We start from the raw sequence: 21,941 nt of genomic DNA, 5'->3' as shown, positions 1-21,941 counted from the left end.
TTTATGTCATTGTCTATCTTGTCTATTTTTAGTGTTGTCTCGTATATTTGTGTTTGTGCCTTTGCACTTTTTATATGTTCACCGCGGGATAGGGGGAAACGTTTTCTCGATTCCCTCACATGTCTTGTACATGTGAAGTGTTGACAATAAAGCTGACTTTGACTTTGACTTTTGACCTCCTGGACGTGGGCGGGGTCGGCTGCGCGAAAGGGCCGTGACGTATTTTTGTACGCGACGCAAACAACACCTATGCAACCCACACATGGACAGAAAACCCACATAACAACAATGGAGGACATCGATAACATTACTATTATTAGCTGGCATGTTGAAGAAGTTGAAGAAGTGGAATATGTTGGCTGCGGCGCTGCTATGGCCGGCCGTCTGCCGACGTCACCTTTTAGCATCGGCTCAGCTCGCTTGGAACCTAGAGCGAGGCGGTACTAAAAAAAGCAGCCACTTCAGGTACCAGATACCATGTTTTCACAGTGGAAACGCAAAAAATGCGAGCTGAGTCGAGTCGAGTCGAGTCGTGTCGAGCTGGTACCATGCAGTGGAAAAGCGGCAATAGTAGACTGTATAATATTACAATACCCTGTGAATTGCATAGGGATCGATGTGAGCTCATGAATATTCATGCACAAAGGCAAACTGATTGGCTGTAGTCGTGTTCTGAGACACGGCAGCGAACCGGCAACTTTCAGAAATAGAAGAGGCAAGTATCGTAAACGAAGTGCCGGTTTCGGGACGGTTCCGTGCCGTGCCGGTGCCGTATCCAGTGGAATAGCCTACGTTCACTTGAATGGTTTCTATTATTTTCGGCGAGCGATTCGCTGCCGTGCCGCTTCCGTGCCGATTCCAGTGGAAATTGGCCTTAAGAGTTTATTGTTTATCTTATATTGTATCATTTAATATTGTGTTGTGTTTCTCTCTGTAAGCTACTGGACAATCAATTTCCTTGAGGGAGTCATCCCAAAAGGATCAATAAAGCCTAATCAAATCTAATCTAATCTAATCGAAGAGAGAGAGAGAGAGAGAGAGAGAGAGAGAGGGATAGATAGAAATAGACAGACGGACAGACAAACAGACAGACAGATAGATAGATAGAGTGATAGGTCATTCGCTCACATTGCTTTTCCCACCACAGATATGTATTTTTCCAGTCTCAAACCCGGGTGGCAGTGTGAATCTCTGTGTGTCTGGCTGACATGTCTCAGTGGATGTTGACCCCACCACACCACCTGAAGCACAATCTGGACTGAGCTGCTCTTCCTCTCCCGTCCACAGCAACGCAAGTTTCAGTCCAAGCACAAGTCATCTCGCATCTAGAGTTCTGCCACTCCACTCTGGCTGGTCTGCCTGCGTGTGCCATTCAACCTCTGCAGCTCATCCAGGATGCAGAAGCCCACTGGTCTGCATCCTGCTCAAGATCGCCAACACTACACCGCTCCTTCGCAGCCTGCACACCGTACCCTGCAAATGATAGCAACTACTGGCTACTGGCTATTGGCTACTGGCTACTGGCTACTGGCTACTGGCTATTGGTTACTGGCTACTGGCTATTGGCTATTGGCTACTGTTTACCGGCTACTGGCTACCGGCTACTGTCTATTGGCTACCGGCTATTGGCTACTCGCTATTGGCTATCGGCTATTGGCAACTGGCTACATCGCCTCAGACTGCATCTTGGTCCATGAAACAAATAATAATAAAATATATAATAAATTGATGCACTTGAAGCAGTTGGATTATTTGATACACTTTATGTACTTGCACGATTCCTACAGTTTTGGGGTTGGGTGTTTATAATTGAATGCACTTATTTTCGGTCTCTTTGGATAAAAGCGTCACAGATTAACATTTTAATAATACAAGAAAATAATTGTCTTTACTGTCAGGCATGGAATAGATTAGCAAAGTAGAAATCATTGTTAATGCATGCGGATTTGTCAGCTAGTGATCCTTGTTGCCTTTGCTATTTGTTACTATTACTAAAGTGTTAATTTGAAGGTCTCTTGTCACAGATGAGACACAATTGAATGGTGATTACCTTAATCACCATTGAGCCAGTGATCAAATTGCGCTGTTATTTCAACTGGGAGTGCAGAAAGGCAAAGTTATTATTTTAGGATGAGCTGTACCTTGATGTTACATTTATTTTCAATGTGAATATTAAGTCCCACATTGTTAGATTAGAGCAACACAGAATATAGCTTTCCGTACTATGATGTACAGCAAATAGTGTGGTCAGATTTTTCGCCTTTTATTTCTCAATATCATGGATGCGATCAATGCTTTAGGTGATGTTGTTCACCTCATGGTGGAGCATCGTCTATTTACTTCTAGTTATTCCTAGCTGCCGGCTTAAAAGGGATTAGCAGGCCTCAAGCCTCAAAAACAAACATGAAATATCAGTCTGCGAGCTAAACAGTGTTTGCCACCCAGTGTTTTGACACTTATCCCTCAGATATATGAGGAAAACATCCGGAAATACCCCCCAACCCACTTCTCCCATATCCAAGCTGGTAGAGCATGACAGCGAATATGGCAGGGTGGGGGATTGATTTCCCCAGAGGCAGGAGCAGGGCCATGCAGTCATGAGGGGCAGCGGTTCAAGCAAAGGAAAAGAACAACATAAAGAGAAATGCACTTGTTAAAATCCACTTCTGAAGGATTCATCCGTTTGGGTAAATGACTTTCTTCGGTAGAATATCTCCTTAACGAAACGGAACCTGTCGAAACTACACCCCCTAGTTGGATCTGATAATGATATTCATTATGATATTGATATAATCAACAGCATACAATAAGGCTTTTATTATAAAAAGAAAAAGTGGCAAAAAAATTGGTATTTTTTTCTTGTGCAGGCAGAGGGGCCGTAGCCTGCACCCCTTCAGCCCCACCCTGTGCACGTACCTGGGCTGAGATACAGAGGCAGTAGGCATGGAGGCGTGTGTGTGTTCACTCACAGCCTAGTAAGAAGCTTTGGATAAAGGTGTCCAGCGAATGAAATTCAATTATTTATTAATATTCAAAAGAAAACATGAATGCACCTTTAAAAATAAATATTAGAATGATGTTCAATCCAAAAGGCCATTTGTGTCTGCTGATTTCTACATTTTGAAATGAATCAAGTGCTCTTGGTTTTCATGAATATCCCCGACGTCAATAATGTATGAGCATTGACTAAACCTGATCTTCTTAAATGTGTTAAATGCTTTCTAAAACAAATAGGCCTACAAATAGAACAATGGTGAGAAGAATAAAATACTAACATCACTTTTCAAGGGAAGATGATTTTATCTGTCTCCTGAGCCCACGACCACCTGCGGCTGTCCCCAGAGGTGAAGCCCCCACGCTGGGCTGGCTCTGACCCAGAGGTGAAGCCCCCACGCTGGGCTGGTTCGGACCCAGAGGTTTAAGCCCCCATGCTGGGCTGGTTCTGACCCGGAGGAGGGGGGTTGGCTGGACCGTTGGAGGAGGGGTCCCTGGCGGTGGGTCCGACGTCGACCAGGTTCCTCCGGGGGCCACTAAACCCTTGCGGGGGCCTCATTGGGCTCCGGTGCCTCCACCTGGGGGCCCCCGGCCTGGTTCAGGGTGGCCGCGGCGGGCCGAGCTTCAGGGCCCATGTTGGGCTGGAAGTGGGGCCCGAAGAACCCACTGTTGCTTAGTTTAGCCACCATCTGTAGAGGAGCGGGGGTCAGGTGACCTGTGTGACCTGGTTTGAGTTCATTAGCGCACATCGAGAACAAAGCCCTTCCCATATTTACCTCAAGCTCTTCAGAGCTAAGACCACCCAGCTGTGCGTTCTAGGAGAGAGTGACACAAAATGAACACGAACGCATAAACATGTACGCACCCCTTTTTAAACGTCCTCTAAATGTCTGTGTGTATACTATCTCGTTAGTCACGGCGGCGCTGTTTTTTTTACCATCGGCCGATGAATCATGTAGACGATCTGGGGGTTCTGTGGAGGAGAGGGATGACAACGCACGGGTTAAGGGTTGATAGAGCGAGGTAGGCTGTAGCAGCCGAGGAAATGTGTTTCTCTCTCTCTCTCCGTCTGTTCATCAGGACTGGGTCTACCTGTGGCTGCTGCTGCTGCTGCTGCTGCTGCTGCTGCTGCTGCTGCTGCTCAGTTGCCGGGGCAGCGGCTCCTGGAGGCGGCGGGCCCGTCTCCCCTGGTGATACTGGACTCTGTGGGACTGGGTTTGGGGGGGGGTTCACCTGAACATTGGGGGCTGCCGGCGCGGCGGGGTACATCATGGGATATGCATACGGTGTGTACTGTGGGGAGGGGGGAGAGACCAGAGATGATGTATCAGAATGAATGGATGTAGAGTTGGAGCAAAATGCACTGTTTTATTAACATTACATTGGGCCATGTTAGCAATGGATGCAAAAAGCACACAATACTCGTTGGCAATTGGTGGTCATATATATTTGTAATAAAAGTAAGAAACAAAGATACATCACAACATGCATCAACCAACAACAAAACAGGCATACAATACAATAATCGGAGGCCTCAGATGGGAGTTCGCCCTGCGTCTCACTTCATTCTGTAAAGGTTCGCAAGGAGAAGTCCACTGAGTGGCTAAAGTCAGGAGTTCTTATACACTTAGATTTGGTTCTTGAGGGCAGCTGTCCCCCAATGAACCAAAAGCCTTTGTTAACCAGATGGTAATCTATTGATTGAAGTTCGTCAGGATGTCCTAAATAAGGGGTCGCGGCCGTGCCATGTAACCCTTTGTTTCCCGAAGCTCCCCAGGGGGTCGAGGAACAGGCCCAAACCAAGAGAAGATAACACGGGAACAGAGTGGGAACAGATTATATCACCAACTGCAAAGGTTTACATTTTAGATGACCCTGAAGGAGAGCAGGATGGCAAGAACATAAACGGAATAGTAAACAATACCGAAGTTCATGAAGAAAAACATAACAACATGTAGATTTTCCATCACAATACTACCGGGAGAGAGGGCTTCATCAAGCTTCATCTAGGTTACCGTTATTTTGGATACATATTTACACAGAGTGGTTTACATCAAGGACAGTCTACTGGCCAACAGGACAGCCCTTTGACGTGGTTGGTATGGTGCCACCTTGGGGTCACATGGTAGAAGAAAAATACCTTGACGTCTAAATCTGCATGGTTTTGTAAACGGTTCCGTCGGATTCCGAATCCGTGTTTACGGTTTACCCAATCCTTGCTCGCGCTTTACCCAATCCGTGCGCACGGATGTGTCATTCTACACAGCAGGATTTCTCCATGAGCATCGTGACGGCTGATCTTACACGGGCCTCATGCATGGGTACGAGGTGAGGGAAACATAGTGTTTCAGCCAGAGATTCGTTTATTTTTAACAAACATTCAAATATCATCATGTGAAAAAATAAACCCTACATTCAGTCGTCCCTACTGTATTGATGCCGATCTGCATCAGATAGACGTTCACCGTCACAGTAATGGGGGATCGCTGCTGCGTAGAACAAACCAAATCCGTGCGCACGGATTGGGTAAACCGTGCGCATGGTCTCGGAATCCAAGGGAACGGATTCCAAAACCATTGCTCAGGGATTGACACTTCAAGGTATGTTTTCTACCACGTGACCCCAGGAGGGCTCTGTGGGTCTGTCCTTTTTTACACCCGTCTGAAAGGTTCAATGACCTCAGTCTGCCTGAGCGAGACGCCCAGCGTGTCATTAATGAGTTGAATCCCCTCTGGAGAACAGGTTAATCCCTGGCAGGGAAGCAAAGGGTCATGCTGGCATTCCATTCAATGATGTGTGAAAACCAATCAGTTGTTGAAGTCAACACAGAGGTTAAAATAAGAGATAATCAAATCCCCTTTTTACATTAGAGGGCGTTACATTTATTTAAGAGACATTTTTTTTCCAAAGCTACTTACAGTAAGTGCATTCAGCAAATAAGATTAACCCCACTCGTCCTGCTTGGTAAGACTTATCTAGAGCCCACATATGGTTACAATGCAAAAAATACTGTTGAATTCTCACCTGCTGGTTCCCTTGCAGGGATGGGTAGAAAGGAAAATATCCATAAGGATTTAGCATCTGGAAACACAGCAACCGCACACATTAGCGTCATTAAAAGTTTGCATCAACGGTAGAATAAAACAAATAATAATTACACAAATAATATACATTATGCACATTAATAATAAATAATTATGTAAATCATAATAAGTATATGCATGAAATGTATGATTTATATATAAATACATGACATATATTATATCAATAATGAAACGCAATAATTTATTATAAATAAAACACTGGTAGTTATCGCTATAGTAGTAGGAGTACACCAGTAGAACTGGTGCAGCAGCATTGGGATTTAACTGGTAGAATACCATAGGAGGCGGGGCCTGCTGGATTGGCTGGATTGGAACCGGAACTCCCTGCAGTTGTGGTTGAAGGGGCGCCTGCACGGCGGGCTGGTTGGCGGGCTGGGGGCCGGGCTGCTGGGGGTTAGGCTGCATGGCGGGCTGAAGGGCAGGCTGCATGGCAGGCTGCTGGAGGGCAGGCTGGAAGGGCGGCTGCATGGCAGGCTGCTGGAGGGCAGGCTGGAAGGGCGGCTGCATGGCTGGCTGGAAGGGCATCCCCCTGGGAGGCCCACTGTGTGTGAACCAGGGTGGATGATGCATGGGCAGGTAGTACTGGGGCATGTACTGCGGTTCTGGGTGCTGGTTGGCCAGGTGGTACTGGGGCAGGTGCTGTTGCTCTGGGGGCGGGTTGGCCGCAGTGAGGGGATGCTGTCCCTGTTGACCAGGGAGGATCTGGACCAGAACCTGAGGTCCGGCCTTCTCACCCGCCTGCTCCACGGGCGGAGCGCTTTGAGCAGTTTGTTCCGTCCCCTGTGTCTCCGGGCCTGGAGTTACCTTGGAGAAGGAGACTCACATGTCGGTTGTAGCAGTCAGCCATCTCTCACAAAAAGCATGGCTTCTTCTTTGAGATGCAGTGGATATTTTTATCTTGTTCACAAAAAATCCCCTTGAGATGACAAAAAAGCTGATATTGAAAATTAAATGACGAGGCAAGTAACTTTGTGTTGGCCAAAAAAATAAATTAAAAAAACTCAGTTGGAAACTATTTAAAGTAACAATGTTTATCGGACCGATATGGTATTTCACTAAGGAAGTAAGGAACTGGTGCTACTTACTGGTAGTGCAGCTGCGCTGAGAGCGAGACATAGCAGCATGAAGGTCACAACCATCTCCCGAGGCTTTGGGTCAATCAACAACAACAATAACAACAACACCCTCAACTCAGGATCTCGCTGACAGCCTTATGAAGATACAACACCCTGGAGGAACATTTGAAATGAGACCGAACCTGGGAGGAGAGGATCTTATGCTTTCAACGCTGATGCAAGCGACCAATCGCACTCCAGCAGGTCTCCAGCCTTTCTTCAGCGATTAAGTCATGAGTTTAAAAAAAGAATAGTCCGTTAGCTAGCGGAATGCCTCCTAAGTGTCAATTTTCGTTTGTTGGTAATGGGGTAATGTCTAGAAAATATGTTGGAACAAATACACAGTGGCCCAACGTGGTTGGCTTGGGCTTTCATGCGGGCCCCGCTGAGGCGTGGTGGATGTGTCAGTGTCTCATGCTGGGGTAATTATGGCTAGCCAGGATCTGCAGACAAAACTAAGCAAAAAGGTCATTGATTTTGTCAATTTAGATAAACATTGAAGGTGATGCAATCGCTTGACGATAGGCCATTATTTCAGAGTTCACAGAAGATCTTGTTCAAAGTGTTTTGATGGAATGTTTTTTTGTCGCTACGCTAGGTAGGCTATTAAAGATTAATAGGCTATAATGATTAAGGCCATTACATTGATTTGCAGCACAGCTAATGGAAACAGAAAAACTATTTTATATTCACAACACGTGTTCCTTTTTTTTGTCCAACTCTGCACTGTGGACTGCCACTCTGTTCCTAGTGCTCTCTAGGTGGCAGACTGCTACGATTACAGAAAGATTACACAAATAGTGTTTTTCTCGTCAAAAATCTGACCATGGATTTGAAACTATTTCCTTTTTGGCATGTCTCATATCCATATAAAAACCAATGAACGCAAAAAATAATTGAATAACAAAACATTTAAGAGAAAGTACAATTTTGTCAGTTTCATATCCACACGCGCACACACAGACAGGCACCACCACACACACACACACACACACACACACACACACACACACACACACACACACACACACACACACACACACACACACACACACACACACACATGGACACGCAGACACACTGTGGCATCCCGCCCCGTAAACCTCGGCCCCGGCGGCGGCGGGTCAGAGGTGTAGTCGTGGACGGCGTGTACCGCCGCCACCCGCTGTCCGTCGACCCGAGGCTTGGACAAAGGGAGGAGGAGTGTGGCATCCCGCCACTTAAACCTCGGCCCGGACCGGCCCGAGGGTTGGTCCTGGATGGGCCGGTACCACCGTCACCCACCAGCCGGCGACGGAGAGCACCGACCGAATCCCAATCAACGGGATGGGAGACGCCTGGCCGGACAGCCAGGGAACCGCTTTAAAAGGCACTCGGGAGCAGACCAGGAGGGCAGACGAGTGACGAGACGGGAAGGGCCGAGCCAGCCCCACCGTAGAGTTCCACGGAGAACCTAGGTAGCCCGACCTGTCTGATTGTTAACCCTGTGCCCAATAAATGCCGTGATCGGCTTAACCCTCGCTGAAACGTGTGATTTGTCTGTGAAACCCGGCGACAACGAGGACCGGGTTACCACAACACACACGCGCGCGCGCGCACACACACACAAGCTCCTGCATGCACACAAACATGAACACACCAACTTGCAAATACACACCCATCAACTCAAACACAGACAGACAGACAGGCACACACACACACACACACACACACACACACACACACACACACACACACACACACACACACACACACACACACACACACACACACACACTAACCCAACAATGTAAAACACATAAGTCCTCAAGCAATGCATTTATATTTGTTTATATTTATTTATGCATTAAAGGATACATTCGTTATCGGTATTGGAAGAAAGTCATGTACAAACCATGGCAAGAATATGACTGTTGCGAGAGGGTGGAGTATTTCTCTGCTACAGTACAGGGAAGCCGACGGCAGTGGTTTTGGTTTTAGCAGTGCACGCAGTAGAGTCACTACATAACCACTGGGAACAGCAGCATCTGCTGAGTAATGCTGAAGCCAAAAGCACAGCCGTCTTCAGGACTAAGCCCGGTCATTACTGGCTGAGAGGTAATCCCCCTGCTTATGATGGGCCCTGCATGGTAAATATCACCCTGGAGCAGCATCGGTGCTCCACCCTCCACCCCCCCGCCCACTACCGCCCTTAAACACCAGTCCCGCCCCTTCTTAAGGCCCCAATCCATGGTTATAGACGATGAATGAATGATGAGTGAATACATTCTATTGGTTTTCTAACCTCGTGATATAAGATGACCCCATCTTATATGAAGCCAAAACAATCCCTAACCAATACTGTCACACAACACTGACTAATACAACGTCAACACGAAAAAGCAAGCATTTCAACACAGCAGAAGCAACATGCATACGGAAACACACACACACACACACACACACACACACATGTTGAGGCGATCGCACCAGGCTGAAGCGTGTTGCATGTTTAGTTTCCATCTTGACAAACGGTGCTTTGTAGCATCTGGCTCGGCCCCGGGGTAATTTGGGGCTCTTTCGCGGTCAGTCTTCAGTGGTTAGGGGTCCGTGTCCCCGCGGCCAGGGGTCCGGGCGGGGGTCGGGGGCGGGGGCGTAGGGGCCGGGGTCCGAGGTGGGGCCGGAGGAGGGGCCGGAGCAGGCAGGGGCCTCGGGTGCACAGGCCAGAACGGGAAGGGGTAGCGGACGGGCGGAGGTCTGGGGCGGTACCACTGGAAGGTGGGGAACAGGTAGGGGTAGAGCCTCTGCAGGACGGGACAGAGATTAGGTGGCTTTGTATACAAATTACATAGACTTCCAACCCATTTTTGTATTGATTTATTATAGTATATCTTACCTCATCACTATCAGAGTTGCTGCTGCCATAGTGATGCCCGTAATTCTGCAAAAATTACGGAGAAGTTTAAAGAAGGTAAAGTGCATGAACCAAAATATTTTGTTACCGTTTCAACTGAAACAGACATTACGTTTCGAAAAACCTTATTCTACTGTTTTTTGCTTCAAGAATATATGATCAATGCATCAAGATAGTGTTTTACTCACCACAATGCAGTTCATTGCGAAGAAAATCACAAACAAAACAAACTTCATTGTGTCCTTGAATCTGCAATAGAAATCATAACTCAATGCTTGAAGTAGCATTAAGGTCCAACACAGGCAGTCGATTCCCTTCTCCCAAAATGATATTGAACAACAACGCACACCTACATTTACTTTACATTTACTCCAAATAGATCAAAACAAACAATCAATATCAAAGCAGTAATTTCAAAGAAATGAGTAGTTACTAAAACAAGTGCTCTAGAACCGCTAACTAAATTGACTAAATAAGTGTTCAGTGCGCTACCTTTAAGCAGATCCTTCAGAGGAAGTCGATTAGGTGTTGACCAGAGCCTGTGTGCATTCTACATGATGATTATCCACGCTCTAACCTTCATACTCTGTTGCTTCACCTCTGATGTGGTCCGTCTCATCGCAACCTCTGGACACATCGGGACAATAGGCGGGAACACGACTATGATCCATCATTAGTGATAGCTTCACACTGTTAATCCTACAGGGTTTCCTGCCGATCTTGCTAATCTTCTTGAAAACAAACCGCGTGTGTGGAAATCATCTGTGGAGCAACAGCCAGCGTAACTCTGGTGTGTGTGTGTGTGTGTGTGTGTGTGTGTGTGTGTGTGTGTGTGTGTGTGTGTGTGTGTGAGTGTGCATGTCTATCTCTCTCTCTCTCTCTCTCTCTCTCTCTCTCTCTCTCTCTTACTCTCTGAATGACACACAGAGGACCCAAGGACCCATTTCATTGTTCGGTTCAAGTCAGAGAATCTTGCTGAGTCCCAGCCTTATGCCAGACACGATATCCAGAACATATTTGACTAAATTCCTTTCTCTGTCTCCTTCAGCATTTCAGTAAACTCATACAACCCCCCCCCCCCCCTCACACACACACACAAACACAAACACCAACACACACACACAAACACAGACACCCACAAACAACATTTCTAGATACAGTTCCTGCAGTGTATTGCAATGACAAGTCCTGTTACAGCCGCTGTTATCTCTCTCTCTCTCTCTCTCTCTCTCTCTCTCTCTCTCTCTCTCTCTCTCTCTCTCTCTCTCTCTCTCTCTCTCTCTCTCTCTCTCTCTCTCTCTCTCTCTCTCTCTCTCTCTCTCTCTCTCTCTCTCTCTCTCTCTCTCTCTCTCTCTCTCTCTCTCTGAATGACACACAGAGGACCCAAAAACAGTCAAGTATTTAATGTTTTCAATTTTGATGGCTTTGATTTCTGATCAGAATGATTTGGGATATTTTTATATCATACTTATTTTCGTAAAATTAAATGTAAAAAAACTACATTTAATAACAATTAAATTGAGAGCCTGGACTATTCATGAACATTCGGGGCCTAAGCCTTTTGTGACTCCGGTGTGTGTGTGTGTGTGTGTGTGTGTGTGTGTGTGTGTGTGTGTGTGTGTGTGTGTGTGTGTGTGTGTGTGTGTGTGTGTGTGTGTGTGTGTGTGTGTGCATGCGTGTGATTGTGCGTGTTGTGGCATTCCCCCGGTGCCACGCCCCCTGTTCGGGAGAGTCGAGGCCGGGATATACCGCCGGTGGCCAACAGCCGGCGACAAACCCCGACCTCCCGAGAGCCGCAATCGGGGAAACGAGGAACACCTGGGCGGGAGACACCCAGGTGTTAAAAGGAGGCCACCAGCCGACAGAAAGGGAAGAGTCGAGTGGAAGAGAGGACGACGCAGAGGATCGAGACACCGTATAGTGAGCCGCACGGCGGACACGTGGACCACGACTCGAGCAACCCCCCGACTTTGATGTGCAGCGTGCGCTTGTGTGGCTATTGGAAACCGAGTGTAATAAACCGCCGTTTGAGGCTTTGGACCCTCACACCCTGCCTGGTCCTTACTCTGAGCCCCTCTACCGAACCGAGTTACCACAGTGTGTGTGTGTGTTTGTGTTTGTTTGTATCAGTTTACTGAAATGCTAAAGGAGACTCAGAAAGGAATGTACTCAAGTATGAATGGGAATCTGGAAGTTTATCTGAATTGAAGCAAACAAAAAAACGACGAAACGTAGTTGCGCACAAAAAAACTACAAAATGTAGTTTTTTGGTGGTCTCAGCGGTGATGGCTGTGGGCGCTGGTGCAGCGGTGGGCGAAGTTAGCCGGCAGGAGGAAGTGCAGGAGCATACGACCAAATACCACCGACACATTTATCATTTTCATGCATGATTTATTATAGAAGTCATACAGAGGATAACAAACAGATTTTAAACATCCATGTTATCCACCTCCGGCCGGGGTGGCGGCTCCGGCGGCGGTCGGGGTGGCGGCAGCGGCGGCCTGGGCGGTGGTCGCGGCGGCCGGTGTGAGGTTAGCCAGCAGGAAGGGCAGGAGCATGGTGAATATGTCGGGCTGGTTCTGTGGCGGTTGTTGTGGTGGGTACACGGGATAGGGATACGATGGGTACCTAGGATACGATGGGTAGTGCTGCGGATACTGCATGTATCCAACACCACCATAATACCGCCCCATCTAGAAGGACAACAAAAAGTTCAGTCTCAACAAAGGTTCAAGCTCAGTGAGTTTGATTTGTTCAGCGTGTAGGGCTATGCACCATAGACGTCGATACCCACCTCGTCGCTGGCTGAACGTTCAACGCGGTGGTTGTCCTCAGAAACCTTAATGAATGAAGGACAGCATATTATGGTGATTTATGTAATTTTTCAATTGAATTTGCTCTACTTAGCAAAAATAACAACACCATGCATGGAATTATTTGTGGTTGCATGCCCTGTATAAAATAACGATATATCTCAAATATAATGATACCTACCGACATGCCGACATTATTTAGGCCTATCATATATTTAAGTTATTTTGTAGCCTACACATCCACTCGGACGGATACTTACAGGGAAGGCCGAACTTAGTGTTATAAAACACACGACCACCAACTGGATTTTCATGACTGCAATACACTAGATTGAAAAATACACAAATACATGAATTAACTTAATATTCACGACTATTGTATTGAAATTTGACATGAAAACATTATTCCACAAAATGTGCGTACCTGGGTCAAGAACAGCATTTAGTTCAGTAGATGTGTGGTGCTGAACCTTTCTGAAGTGTGTAACCTGTGCTTTTGCACCTTTTAAAGAATATGTCAGCCTCGTCAACAGCCAATCGGCTGTCAAACTTGTTGTCATTCTGTGTGTGTGTTAATGGCAGGAATATGTCGAAATGGTGTTGTTGTGAAGTATAATCACCCAAAAGATGTGGCCTGCAGTGAACGCAGCAGATAATCCAGAGTTGTCAAACCTTGGGAAATGTTGACTGCAAATGATTCATATAGGCCTACTGAAATCATATTATAGCAGGTTTGGGAAAAGACTGCTTTGGTGACCCAGAATTTCTTCATCCCCTTTGCTCATGAATGCCCTTTTTTAATTACTAATTATTGAGTCTAAAAGGGTTAATATTATAGGAAAATATATGATCATACATTTAAGTTTCTCTCCTACTTCAGCATTTGTTTGTGCAGTCTTTCTTTAAAGAGTGTTTTCTTTGCTTATAGTCCTCCAGTCCTTAGGAAAGGGCGAGTAAGGAGCCTGGAAGAAAGGAAGTAATGAGCAGAAAAAAAACCTCCTAATTATACACAGAGACCCGCCAAACACTTTCCAAGTTAATGAATTGATTCAGGGATTCGTGAAATCCTCACAGGGCATGGCAAGGTTTTAAAATGAGAATGGGGCACAATAAGGTGTGGTTATAATATAGGGCAGACAAAATAATCTAAAATATTTAGTTGGAGTTTGGTTTGATGTAGGTCAGTAATTGATTTAATGCTACATTTCTTAACGATATTAAGCATTGATAGAAATACCTGTTTCAACAAGCTATAGCCAGTTTCAACCAGGTATAAACATTTAGTATTAGTTTTCTCTCTCTCTCTCTCTCTGTTACGGCTCGAGACAGGGTGGACCCAAACGCACGGCACAAATGACCACAGACGAGGACGATAGCAATTGACTGGTTTATTGCTACACGGATGGTTAAAGGGGGTGCAGGTGGTGGCGGTCCACGTGCCGGGAGGCCCGAACCGGGGTTGGAGGAGTCAGCCAGCAGCCGAGCCGACAACCACACCCGACGACACGGTGCAGATGGAACTCCGGCAGCAGAGCAGGGTTGGAGAATGGACGTGGTGGAGATGACTGGTAGGGGGACGGACGGATTAGGAACGGAGACTGGAACACGAGTAAACGGGAATACAGAGCTCGAAGAATCAAGAGGATACTCAACCGGGTAAGTTGATGTTTGGAAGGCTGGGATATGCTGGGTAAGTTGATGTTTGGAAGGCTGGGATATGCTGGGTCCTGATTGGAAATGGCTGTCGGGTGCGGGTGATCAGCGTGGCTGGAACAGCTGGAACTGCGCGGCCACGCCCCCGCAAATGAAACACTGAGACAGAGACAAACAGGGACAGACAAGATTAACTCAGAGTGAACTAGCGGAAGCTAGGATCTGGTGGGAGAGACCGTGACAGTACCCCCCCCTCTACGGACGCCACCTGGCGGACGTCTGGCAGTAGGATGAGCTCGGTGGAAGTCTGAGATCAACGTATCGTCCATGATCCTACTCCGCGACACCCATTGCCGGTGCTCTGGTCCGTAACCCTCCCATTCTACCAGGTACTGAAATCCGGGCGGACATCCAGCAACTGCCGGACCGTCCACACCGGGTGACTGTCAATGATGCGCGGTGGAGGTGGAGCAGGCGTAGCGGCCGCCAGAGGACAGGAGGAGACAGGTTTCAGCAATGAGACATGAAAGGTGGGATGAACCCGAAGAGAGGGGGGGAGCCGGAGACGCACAGCACAAGGATTAATGATGGCCTCGATCTCAAAAGGACCAACAAACCGGGGCGCGAGCTTCCGAGAGGCTACCTTCAACGGGAGGTCCTTCGCTGAGAGCCAGACCTTCTGGCCGGGAATGTATCGAGGCGCCGTGACCGGTGGCGGTTGGCCTGCCGCTGGGAGCGGGTGGACGCCCGAAGCAGTGTAGCCCGAGCCTTGTTCCATGTACGTTGGCAGCGTAGGATATGGGCCCGAACCGAGGGAACAGCAATATCTGCCTCCTGCGAGGGAAACAGCAGGGGCTGGTAGCCCAGGGAGCAGAGAAAGGGGGACATTCCGGTAGTGTCATTACGGTGTGTATTGTGCGCGTACTTCACCCAGGGAAGATGAAGGCTCCATGAGGCGGGATTGGCGGCTGTGACACAGCGCAGCATGCCTTCCAATTCCTGGTTTGCCCGCTCCGCCTGGCCGTTGGTCTGTGGATGATAACCAGAAGAGAGACTGGCCGTGGTTCCCAGAGCCAAACAGAAGGCTCGCCACACCTAGGAGATCAACTGGGGACCCCGGTCCGAGATGATGTCCGCGGGGATGCCGTATATGTGGAAAACCTGGGATACCATGAGCTCTGCGTTCTCTCTCGCGGAGGGAAGTCCGGGCAGTGCGACGAGTGGGCTGCTTTCGAAAACCGATCAATAATGGTGAGAATGGTGATGTTACCTCTGGATGGAGGGACACCGGTTACGAAATCCAGAGCGATGTTGGACCACGGACGACTGGGGATAGCCAGGGTGCGGTTGATCCAGGGATCACAAGCCAGCCTCGACGAATGACCCCAATGCAGAACGTCCGAGTGAACTGCATCCGGAACGAACAACCGACCGGGAGGACCAGTCCCCGGATCGGCCTGGTGAGCCTGGGCCTGGGTCACCAAGGACTCGATTTTCCATACCAACGAGGCCACTACGCAGGTGGGCGGTAGGATGGAGTCCAACTCTGAACACTCCTCGTCCACGGAGTGCAAACGGGACAAGGCGTCCGGCTTGGTGTTGCGGGAACCTGGGCGATGAGAAAGAGAGAACTTAAACCGGCCAAACCGGCCAAAATAACCTATGTTCCCCTGTAGCCATACGGGGAGCATAGGACCCTTTTTGGGAAAAGCGGGGAACATAGGATTCTTTTCTGGGAAAAGGGTCCTATGTTCCCCGCAATCTATCAATCTTTAAAAATATTTAAACTTTGACGCGACATTCGCGTGATGACAGCCAATCGGCGTTCAACAGCGTGGCCACTGAGTGACATGTGTAACGTAACAGCCAATAAGCGTTCAACCGGCCAACTAAGTGCAGTGCAGTCCGGGGTGAACTGCAGCATGGAGGAGAAAGTGATTTTTACCGATTGCGACTCCCGGAGCTCTTTATATAATAGTATATAATATAATATAATTGTATAATAATATCACGGCCAAAAGCTCTGTGCGCCTCCGGATGGCCGTAGCGCGGGGAGATCTCGTAGGGATTGGGCTTCTCGGGGTTTGTTTACCAGCGTATGAATAGACTGCGTCAGGTTCTCCGACGTCTCTCCCTCTTCCACAAAAGGTAAAGACATGATGCAATGGTAGTTATCTCGGCCGGAATTTGGCAGTAATGGTGGAAAAAGTAACAGACCGGGGAACATAGAACGCTTTTTTTTTTTAAAAAAGAGTCCTATGTTCCCCGGTCACATACATATCGGGGAACATAGGACCCTTTTTGGGAAAAGCGGGGAACATAGGACCCTTTTTTAAAAAAAAAAGTGTCCTATGTGTTCCCCAGTCTCATACAAAGAGGGGAACATAGGGCCCAAGGAACATAGGACCCGGAGAACATAGACACGCTTCCATGCTAGCCTATCAAACTGAATCGTAATGGTTTTGTTTCTAATAGTAGATGAGTGCTGCAAGCAGCGCTCAGCTATTCTTTCTTTCTTTCTTTCTTTCTTTCTTTCTTTCTTTCTTTCTTTCTTTCTTTCTTTCTTTCTTTCTTTCTTTCTTTCTTTCTTTCTTTCTTTCTTTCTTTCTTTCTTCCTTCCTTTCTTATCCTCAAAAAATTTTGATGTTCCACCGCTGCACCAAGGTCCACCGCTGCACCAACGGTGGACCTTCCACTTCTAAATTTTACGAACAGCATACGAACAAATACAAACGACACATTTCTTATTTTGATGCATGATTTATTATAGAAGTCATACAGAGGATAACAAACTGATTCTAGACATCCATGTTATCAACCTCCGGCGGCCGGGGCGGCGGCGGCAGCGGCGGCCGGGGCGGTGGTCGCGGCGGCCGGTGTGAGGTTAGCCAGCAGGAAGGGCAGGAGCATGGTGAATATGTCGGGCTGGTTCTGTGGCGGTTGTTGTGGTGGGTACACGGGATAGGGATACGATGGGTGCCTAGGATACGATGGGTAGTGCTGCGGATACGGCATGTATCCAACACCACCATAATACCGGCCCATCTAGAAGGACAACAAAAAGTCCAATCTCAACAAAGGTTCAAGCTCAGTGAGTTTGATTTGTTCAGCGTGTATGGCTATGCACCATAGATGTCGATACCCACCTCGTCGCTGGCTGAACGTTCAACGCGGTGGTTGTCCTCAGAAACCTTAATAAATGAAGGACAGCATATTATGGTGATTTATATAATTTTTCAATTGAATTTGCTCTACTTAGCAAAAATAACAACACCATGCATGGAATTATTTGTGGTTGCATGCCCTGGATAAAATAACGATATATCTAAAATATAATGATACCTACCGACATGCCGACATTATTTAGGCCTATCATATATTTAAGTTATTTTGTAGCCTACACATCCACTCGGACGGATACTTACAGGGAAGGCTGAACTTAGTGTTATAAAACACACGACCACCAACAGGATTTTCATGACTGCAATACACTAGATTGAAAAATACACAAATACATGAATTAACTTAATATTCACGACTATTGTATTGACATTTGACATGAAAACATTATTTCACAAAATGTGCGTACCTGGGTCAAGAACAGCATTGAGTTCAGTAGATGTGTGGTGCTGAACCTTTCTGAAGTGTGTAACCTGTGCTTCTGCACCTTTTAAAGAATATGTCAGCCTCGTCAACAGCCAATCGGCTGTCAAACTTGTTGTCATTCTGTGTGTGTGTTAATGGCAGGAATATGTCGAAATTGTGTTTTTCTGAAGTATAATCACCCAAAAGATGTGGCCTGCGGTGAACGTAGCAGATAATCCGGAGTTGTCAAACCTTGGGAAATGTTGACTGCAAATGATTCATATAATGTATACATACATAGGCCTCTAGCAGGTTTGGGAAAAGACTGCTTTGGTGATGACCCAGAATTTCTTCATCCCCTTTGCTCATGAATGCCCTTTTTTTAATTACTAATTATTGAGTCTAAAATGGTTAATATTAGGAAAATATATGATCATACATTTATGCATTTTAGTTTCTCTCCTACTTTTTAAATTAGCATTTGTTTGTGCACTCTTTCTTAAAAGAGTGTTTTCTTTGCTTATAGTCCTCCAGTCCTTAGAAAAGGTGAGTTAGGAGCCTGGAAGAAAGGAAGTTATGAGCAGAAAAAAACCTCCTAATTATACACAGAGACCCGACAAACACTTTCCAAGTCACATGAATTGATTCAGGGATTCGTGAAATCCTCACAGGGCATTTTGGGCACAAGTAGTATTGTGCCCAAAAATGAGAATTGGGCACAATATGGTGTGGGTATAATATAGGGCAGATAAAATAATCTAAAATATTTAGTTGGAGCTTGGTTTGATGTAGGCCAGGCAGTAATGGATTTAAAATTATGTTAAATTTCTTAACGATATTAAGCATTGATAGAAATACCTGTTTCAACAAGCTATAACCAGTTTCAACAAGGTATAAAGAATTATAATTAGTTTTCTCTCTCTCTCTCTCTCTCTCTCTCTCTCTCTCTCTCTCTCTCTCTCTCTCTCTCTCTCTCTCTCTCTCTCTCTCTCTCCGGACCATCACGACTAACATACTCATTAGTAAATGGGGCATTCCATACCTTGAGTCCTCCTCAGAGAATTACTCTATCAATCGTTAAAGCATGTAATAATCTTGTTTGATTTGTTGTTAGCAGATTATCCTTTTTGTCAGAGAGACTGTGAGTCTGGCAGTGTGGTGAAATATTGTTGCTGGGGTGTTGGACTCCCAGCCAAAAGGTTCCAGGCCTGAATTTTGTAATCTGTAAAAGCTAGGATTTTTCTTTGATACAGGTAATAAGAGAACAAGTAGGAGTTGGCACACAGAAATCATCATTGGGGTCGAACCGCTGAGGATAAGCAGAAAGATAGCTAATGCTAGCCTATGCTAGCCTATCAAACTGAATCTTAATGGTTTTGTTTCTAATAGTAGGTGAGTGCTGCAAGCAGCGCTCAGCTATTGTTATCAATAGGCTTTATTCTTTCTTTCTTTCTTTCTTTCTTTCTTTCTTTCTTTCTTTCTTTCTTTCTTTCTTTCTTCCTTTCTTATTCTCAATAGAATTTTGGAACCTGATCCTTCCACTATTTGTCAGCTAGACACTCTGTTCCACTTCTAAAATGTTTATATTACCCATCAATCACACAGTACCATTCTAAATTGTTCTGTATTTAAAGCTTTTTCTAAAATATTCTACTTTTAAAGTAATCTTTTTATTATTTTAGTCATCTAGTTCTACGTCAGCTAAAAACAGTACTATATATGTCGAAATTGTTCAGCCAGTCTCTTTTTCAAAGTGAGATTAGGTCGCAATGATTATCGAACAATACCCTCAGACTGGCAGCACAGGGCTGTATGTCATGCGTGTTAGACCTGGGAGTCCCAGGCTTAGGCCCCAAATGGTTTATGAGCCGCTGTACACACACACTCACATGTTTTTGTGTGTGTGTGTGTGTGTGTGTGTGTGTGTGTGTGTGTGTGTGTGTGTGTGTGTGTGTGTGTGTGTGTGTGTGTGTCTGTGTCTGTGTCTGTGTCTGTATTTGTCTGTGTGTGTCGTGTTGACACATGACTTTTGCGATCGCTCACTTATTGTTCAGAGCAGAGGCATTGCCGCTAACAGAGAGAGCTTTCATTACAAGCTGCATTGTTTCCCTGCAGCTTATTCAGGTTCATTGGTGGTCTCAGCGGTAGTGGCTGTGGTCGCTGGTGCAGCGCTGGGCAAGGTAGCCGGCAGGAGGAAGGGCAGGAGCATACGACCAAATACCACCGACACATTTCTTATTTTCATGCATGATTTATTATAGAAGTCATACAGAGGATAACAGACTGATTTTAGGAGGTTGGGGCCAGGGTGGGGGCCGGGGTGGGGGCCGGGGCCGGGGCCGGGGTGGGAGCTGGAGCCGGGGCCGGGGCGGAGTTAGCCAGCAGGAATTGCAGGAGCAAGGCCAATAGGTCGGCCTGGTTCTGTGGTGGTGGTGGTGGGGGGAACCGGGGATACGGTGGGTAGTATGACGGATACCGCCCCATCTAGAGAGACAAAAGATCTTTAAGCTCAACAAAGAGGGAACCTCATTGAGTTTGAGTTAGATTTGTGCAGTGTGTATGCAGCGTATGTGCCTGTGACTGATGCATCACATCTGATGGACGCCACACACCTCTCTGGAATCGGAGTCAGAGGAAGAACGAGCAATTCTCTCATGCACTTCGTCCACCTGTGAAGATATTGGTTTTAGAATTTCACCAAAGCAGTGGCTAGCATCTTGGCCCTTCAGCCAGAAGGTACTGAGTTTGGTCCACAAAGCACAAAACCTTACCCGAAGACAATCTAGAGCGAGGTGCCCTCAACCCAACAGCCCCTTTGATGACATGTATCTGCTCTCTGTAAGTGGCTTTGGATAAAAGTGTCTGCTGAACGACGGAAAAATACTATGCAGTAGAAAACATTTTTCCACTTACTGGAAGAGCCAGAGCCAGACTCAGGAGACATCCAAGCAGTACCAGTATCTTCATCATGATTTCACCTTGAGGGGGAAAAGGACACTGAGAAGATTAACAAATTGGTCAAGATTGGAAGCAAAAGCATTGAAGTTTAAAACTTAATGAGTAAGAATATTACTTGATTATTGCTCCAGCAGTTGATCGAGTCCACAGCTGGATGAGTTTGATGAAGCTTGGGCTGGAGTCTCCGTCTTAAATAGTGAACGCCACTCTGACGTTGTTCGTGTTGAGAAATTAATTCAGATCATATTGTGACATTGCATCCTTCTGTTGGGTAAACAGGTGTGTTGTCTTGTGCAAGATGCTGGAATGTATGCAGGGTTATTTCCAAATGATGTCTAGAATATTAAATAGAGGCAAGATGACACAATCTACTGTAATCCAGGAATCAATTAATAAAGGGTTTTACTACTGAAGTCTTATCATCTTCCTCCCAGGGAGGGTGGACGTGGGTGTGCTAGACTAGGGTGGGGTTGCAACCCGTTTTTAAAGCCGGGATAATAGGAGTCTGATCAGAAACAGACTGCATGGACGAATATGTTTTTAAACCCAGATTATGTTAACAGCCATGAGTCCATGAGTCAAGTAATCCGTTATTTCACTTCACTGTCAAATCCCCTATCAATGGTCATAGTATATTTGATGGTGAAAAATAAACAATAAATGGTAAACTTGTAGAGGAACTCTGTGCTTATCAATCCATAGATAAAGCATGAGATTGACACTGCCAGGGTTCTTGGTTAAATTCCCACTTGGGCCAATCAGGATAAGTATATTGTGTGTGGTGAGCAAGCAAACAGAATCATAAGATTCCGGATTTCCTAGAGAC

The 21,941-nt window shown here is 46.4% G+C and overlaps 3 protein-coding genes across 3 annotated transcripts; all 3 read right to left on the bottom strand.

Annotated features, from left to right (window-relative positions):
• Window positions 1-1,833: 1,833 nt before the first annotated feature.
• Window positions 1,834-7,460, bottom strand: LOC132454046 (uncharacterized). Its single transcript, XM_060047196.1, has 7 exons — window positions 7,184-7,460; window positions 6,375-6,902; window positions 6,019-6,075; window positions 4,087-4,287; window positions 3,932-3,967; window positions 3,771-3,809; window positions 1,834-3,683 (listed from the first exon to the last, which is right to left on the bottom strand). Exons 1-7 carry the CDS (start codon window positions 7,235-7,237, stop codon window positions 3,531-3,533), a joined length of 1,068 nt encoding a protein of 355 aa, XP_059903179.1. The 5' UTR covers window positions 7,238-7,460; the 3' UTR covers window positions 1,834-3,530.
• Window positions 7,461-9,030: 1,570 nt separating this feature from the next.
• LOC132453677 (uncharacterized) lies at window positions 9,031-10,909 on the bottom strand. Its single transcript, XM_060046640.1, has 4 exons — window positions 10,599-10,909; window positions 10,295-10,355; window positions 10,089-10,133; window positions 9,031-9,996 (listed from the first exon to the last, which is right to left on the bottom strand). The coding sequence occupies exons 2-4, from the start codon at window positions 10,340-10,342 to the stop codon at window positions 9,793-9,795; spliced, it is 297 nt and encodes a 98-aa protein (XP_059902623.1). The 5' UTR covers window positions 10,343-10,355; window positions 10,599-10,909; the 3' UTR covers window positions 9,031-9,792.
• A 9,522-nt stretch (window positions 10,910-20,431) lies between these two features.
• LOC132453676 (cyclin-dependent kinase inhibitor 1C-like) lies at window positions 20,432-21,309 on the bottom strand. The gene is made up of 4 exons (XM_060046638.1): window positions 21,231-21,309; window positions 21,071-21,135; window positions 20,770-20,826; window positions 20,432-20,641 (listed from the first exon to the last, which is right to left on the bottom strand). The coding sequence occupies exons 2-4, from the start codon at window positions 21,125-21,127 to the stop codon at window positions 20,447-20,449; spliced, it is 309 nt and encodes a 102-aa protein (XP_059902621.1). The 5' UTR covers window positions 21,128-21,135; window positions 21,231-21,309; the 3' UTR covers window positions 20,432-20,446.
• Window positions 21,310-21,941: the final 632 nt, after the last annotated feature.

This window comes from Gadus macrocephalus, chromosome 3, assembly GCF_031168955.1.
Source record: "Gadus macrocephalus chromosome 3, ASM3116895v1".
Lineage (NCBI taxonomy): Eukaryota > Metazoa > Chordata > Actinopteri > Gadiformes > Gadidae > Gadus > Gadus macrocephalus.
The sequence above is the reverse complement of the archived record's forward strand: the minus strand, read 5'-3'. Positions and strand labels throughout refer to the sequence as shown.

What these genes read in the sequence shown, in the direction of transcription:
- LOC132454046 (XM_060047196.1), bottom strand. Translation starts at nt 7,237, where the DNA reads ATGGTTGTGACCTTCATGCTGCTATGTCTCGCTCTCAGCGCAGCTGCA. An exon ending in TCAGCGCAGCTGCACTACCA is followed by an intron (nt 6,903 to 7,183) that starts GTAAGTAGCACC and finishes TCCTTCTCCAAG; the next exon opens with GTAACTCCAGGCCCGGAGAC. An exon ending in ACATGATTCATCGGCCGATG is followed by an intron (nt 3,810 to 3,931) that starts GTAAAAAAAACA and finishes ACTCTCTCCTAG; the next exon opens with AACGCACAGCTGGGTGGTCT.
- LOC132453677 (XM_060046640.1), bottom strand. Translation starts at nt 10,342, where the DNA reads ATGAAGTTTGTTTTGTTTGTGATTTTCTTCGCAATGAACTGCATTGTG. An exon ending in TCGCAATGAACTGCATTGTG is followed by an intron (nt 10,134 to 10,294) that starts GTGAGTAAAACA and finishes TAATTTTTGCAG; the next exon opens with AATTACGGGCATCACTATGG. An exon ending in GCAACTCTGATAGTGATGAG is followed by an intron (nt 9,997 to 10,088) that starts GTAAGATATACT and finishes CCCGTCCTGCAG; the next exon opens with AGGCTCTACCCCTACCTGTT.
- LOC132453676 (XM_060046638.1), bottom strand. Translation starts at nt 21,127, where the DNA reads ATGATGAAGATACTGGTACTGCTTGGATGTCTCCTGAGTCTGGCTCTG. An exon ending in GTCTGGCTCTGGCTCTTCCA is followed by an intron (nt 20,827 to 21,070) that starts GTAAGTGGAAAA and finishes ATATCTTCACAG; the next exon opens with GTGGACGAAGTGCATGAGAG. An exon ending in CTGACTCCGATTCCAGAGAG is followed by an intron (nt 20,642 to 20,769) that starts GTGTGTGGCGTC and finishes TTGTCTCTCTAG; the next exon opens with ATGGGGCGGTATCCGTCATA.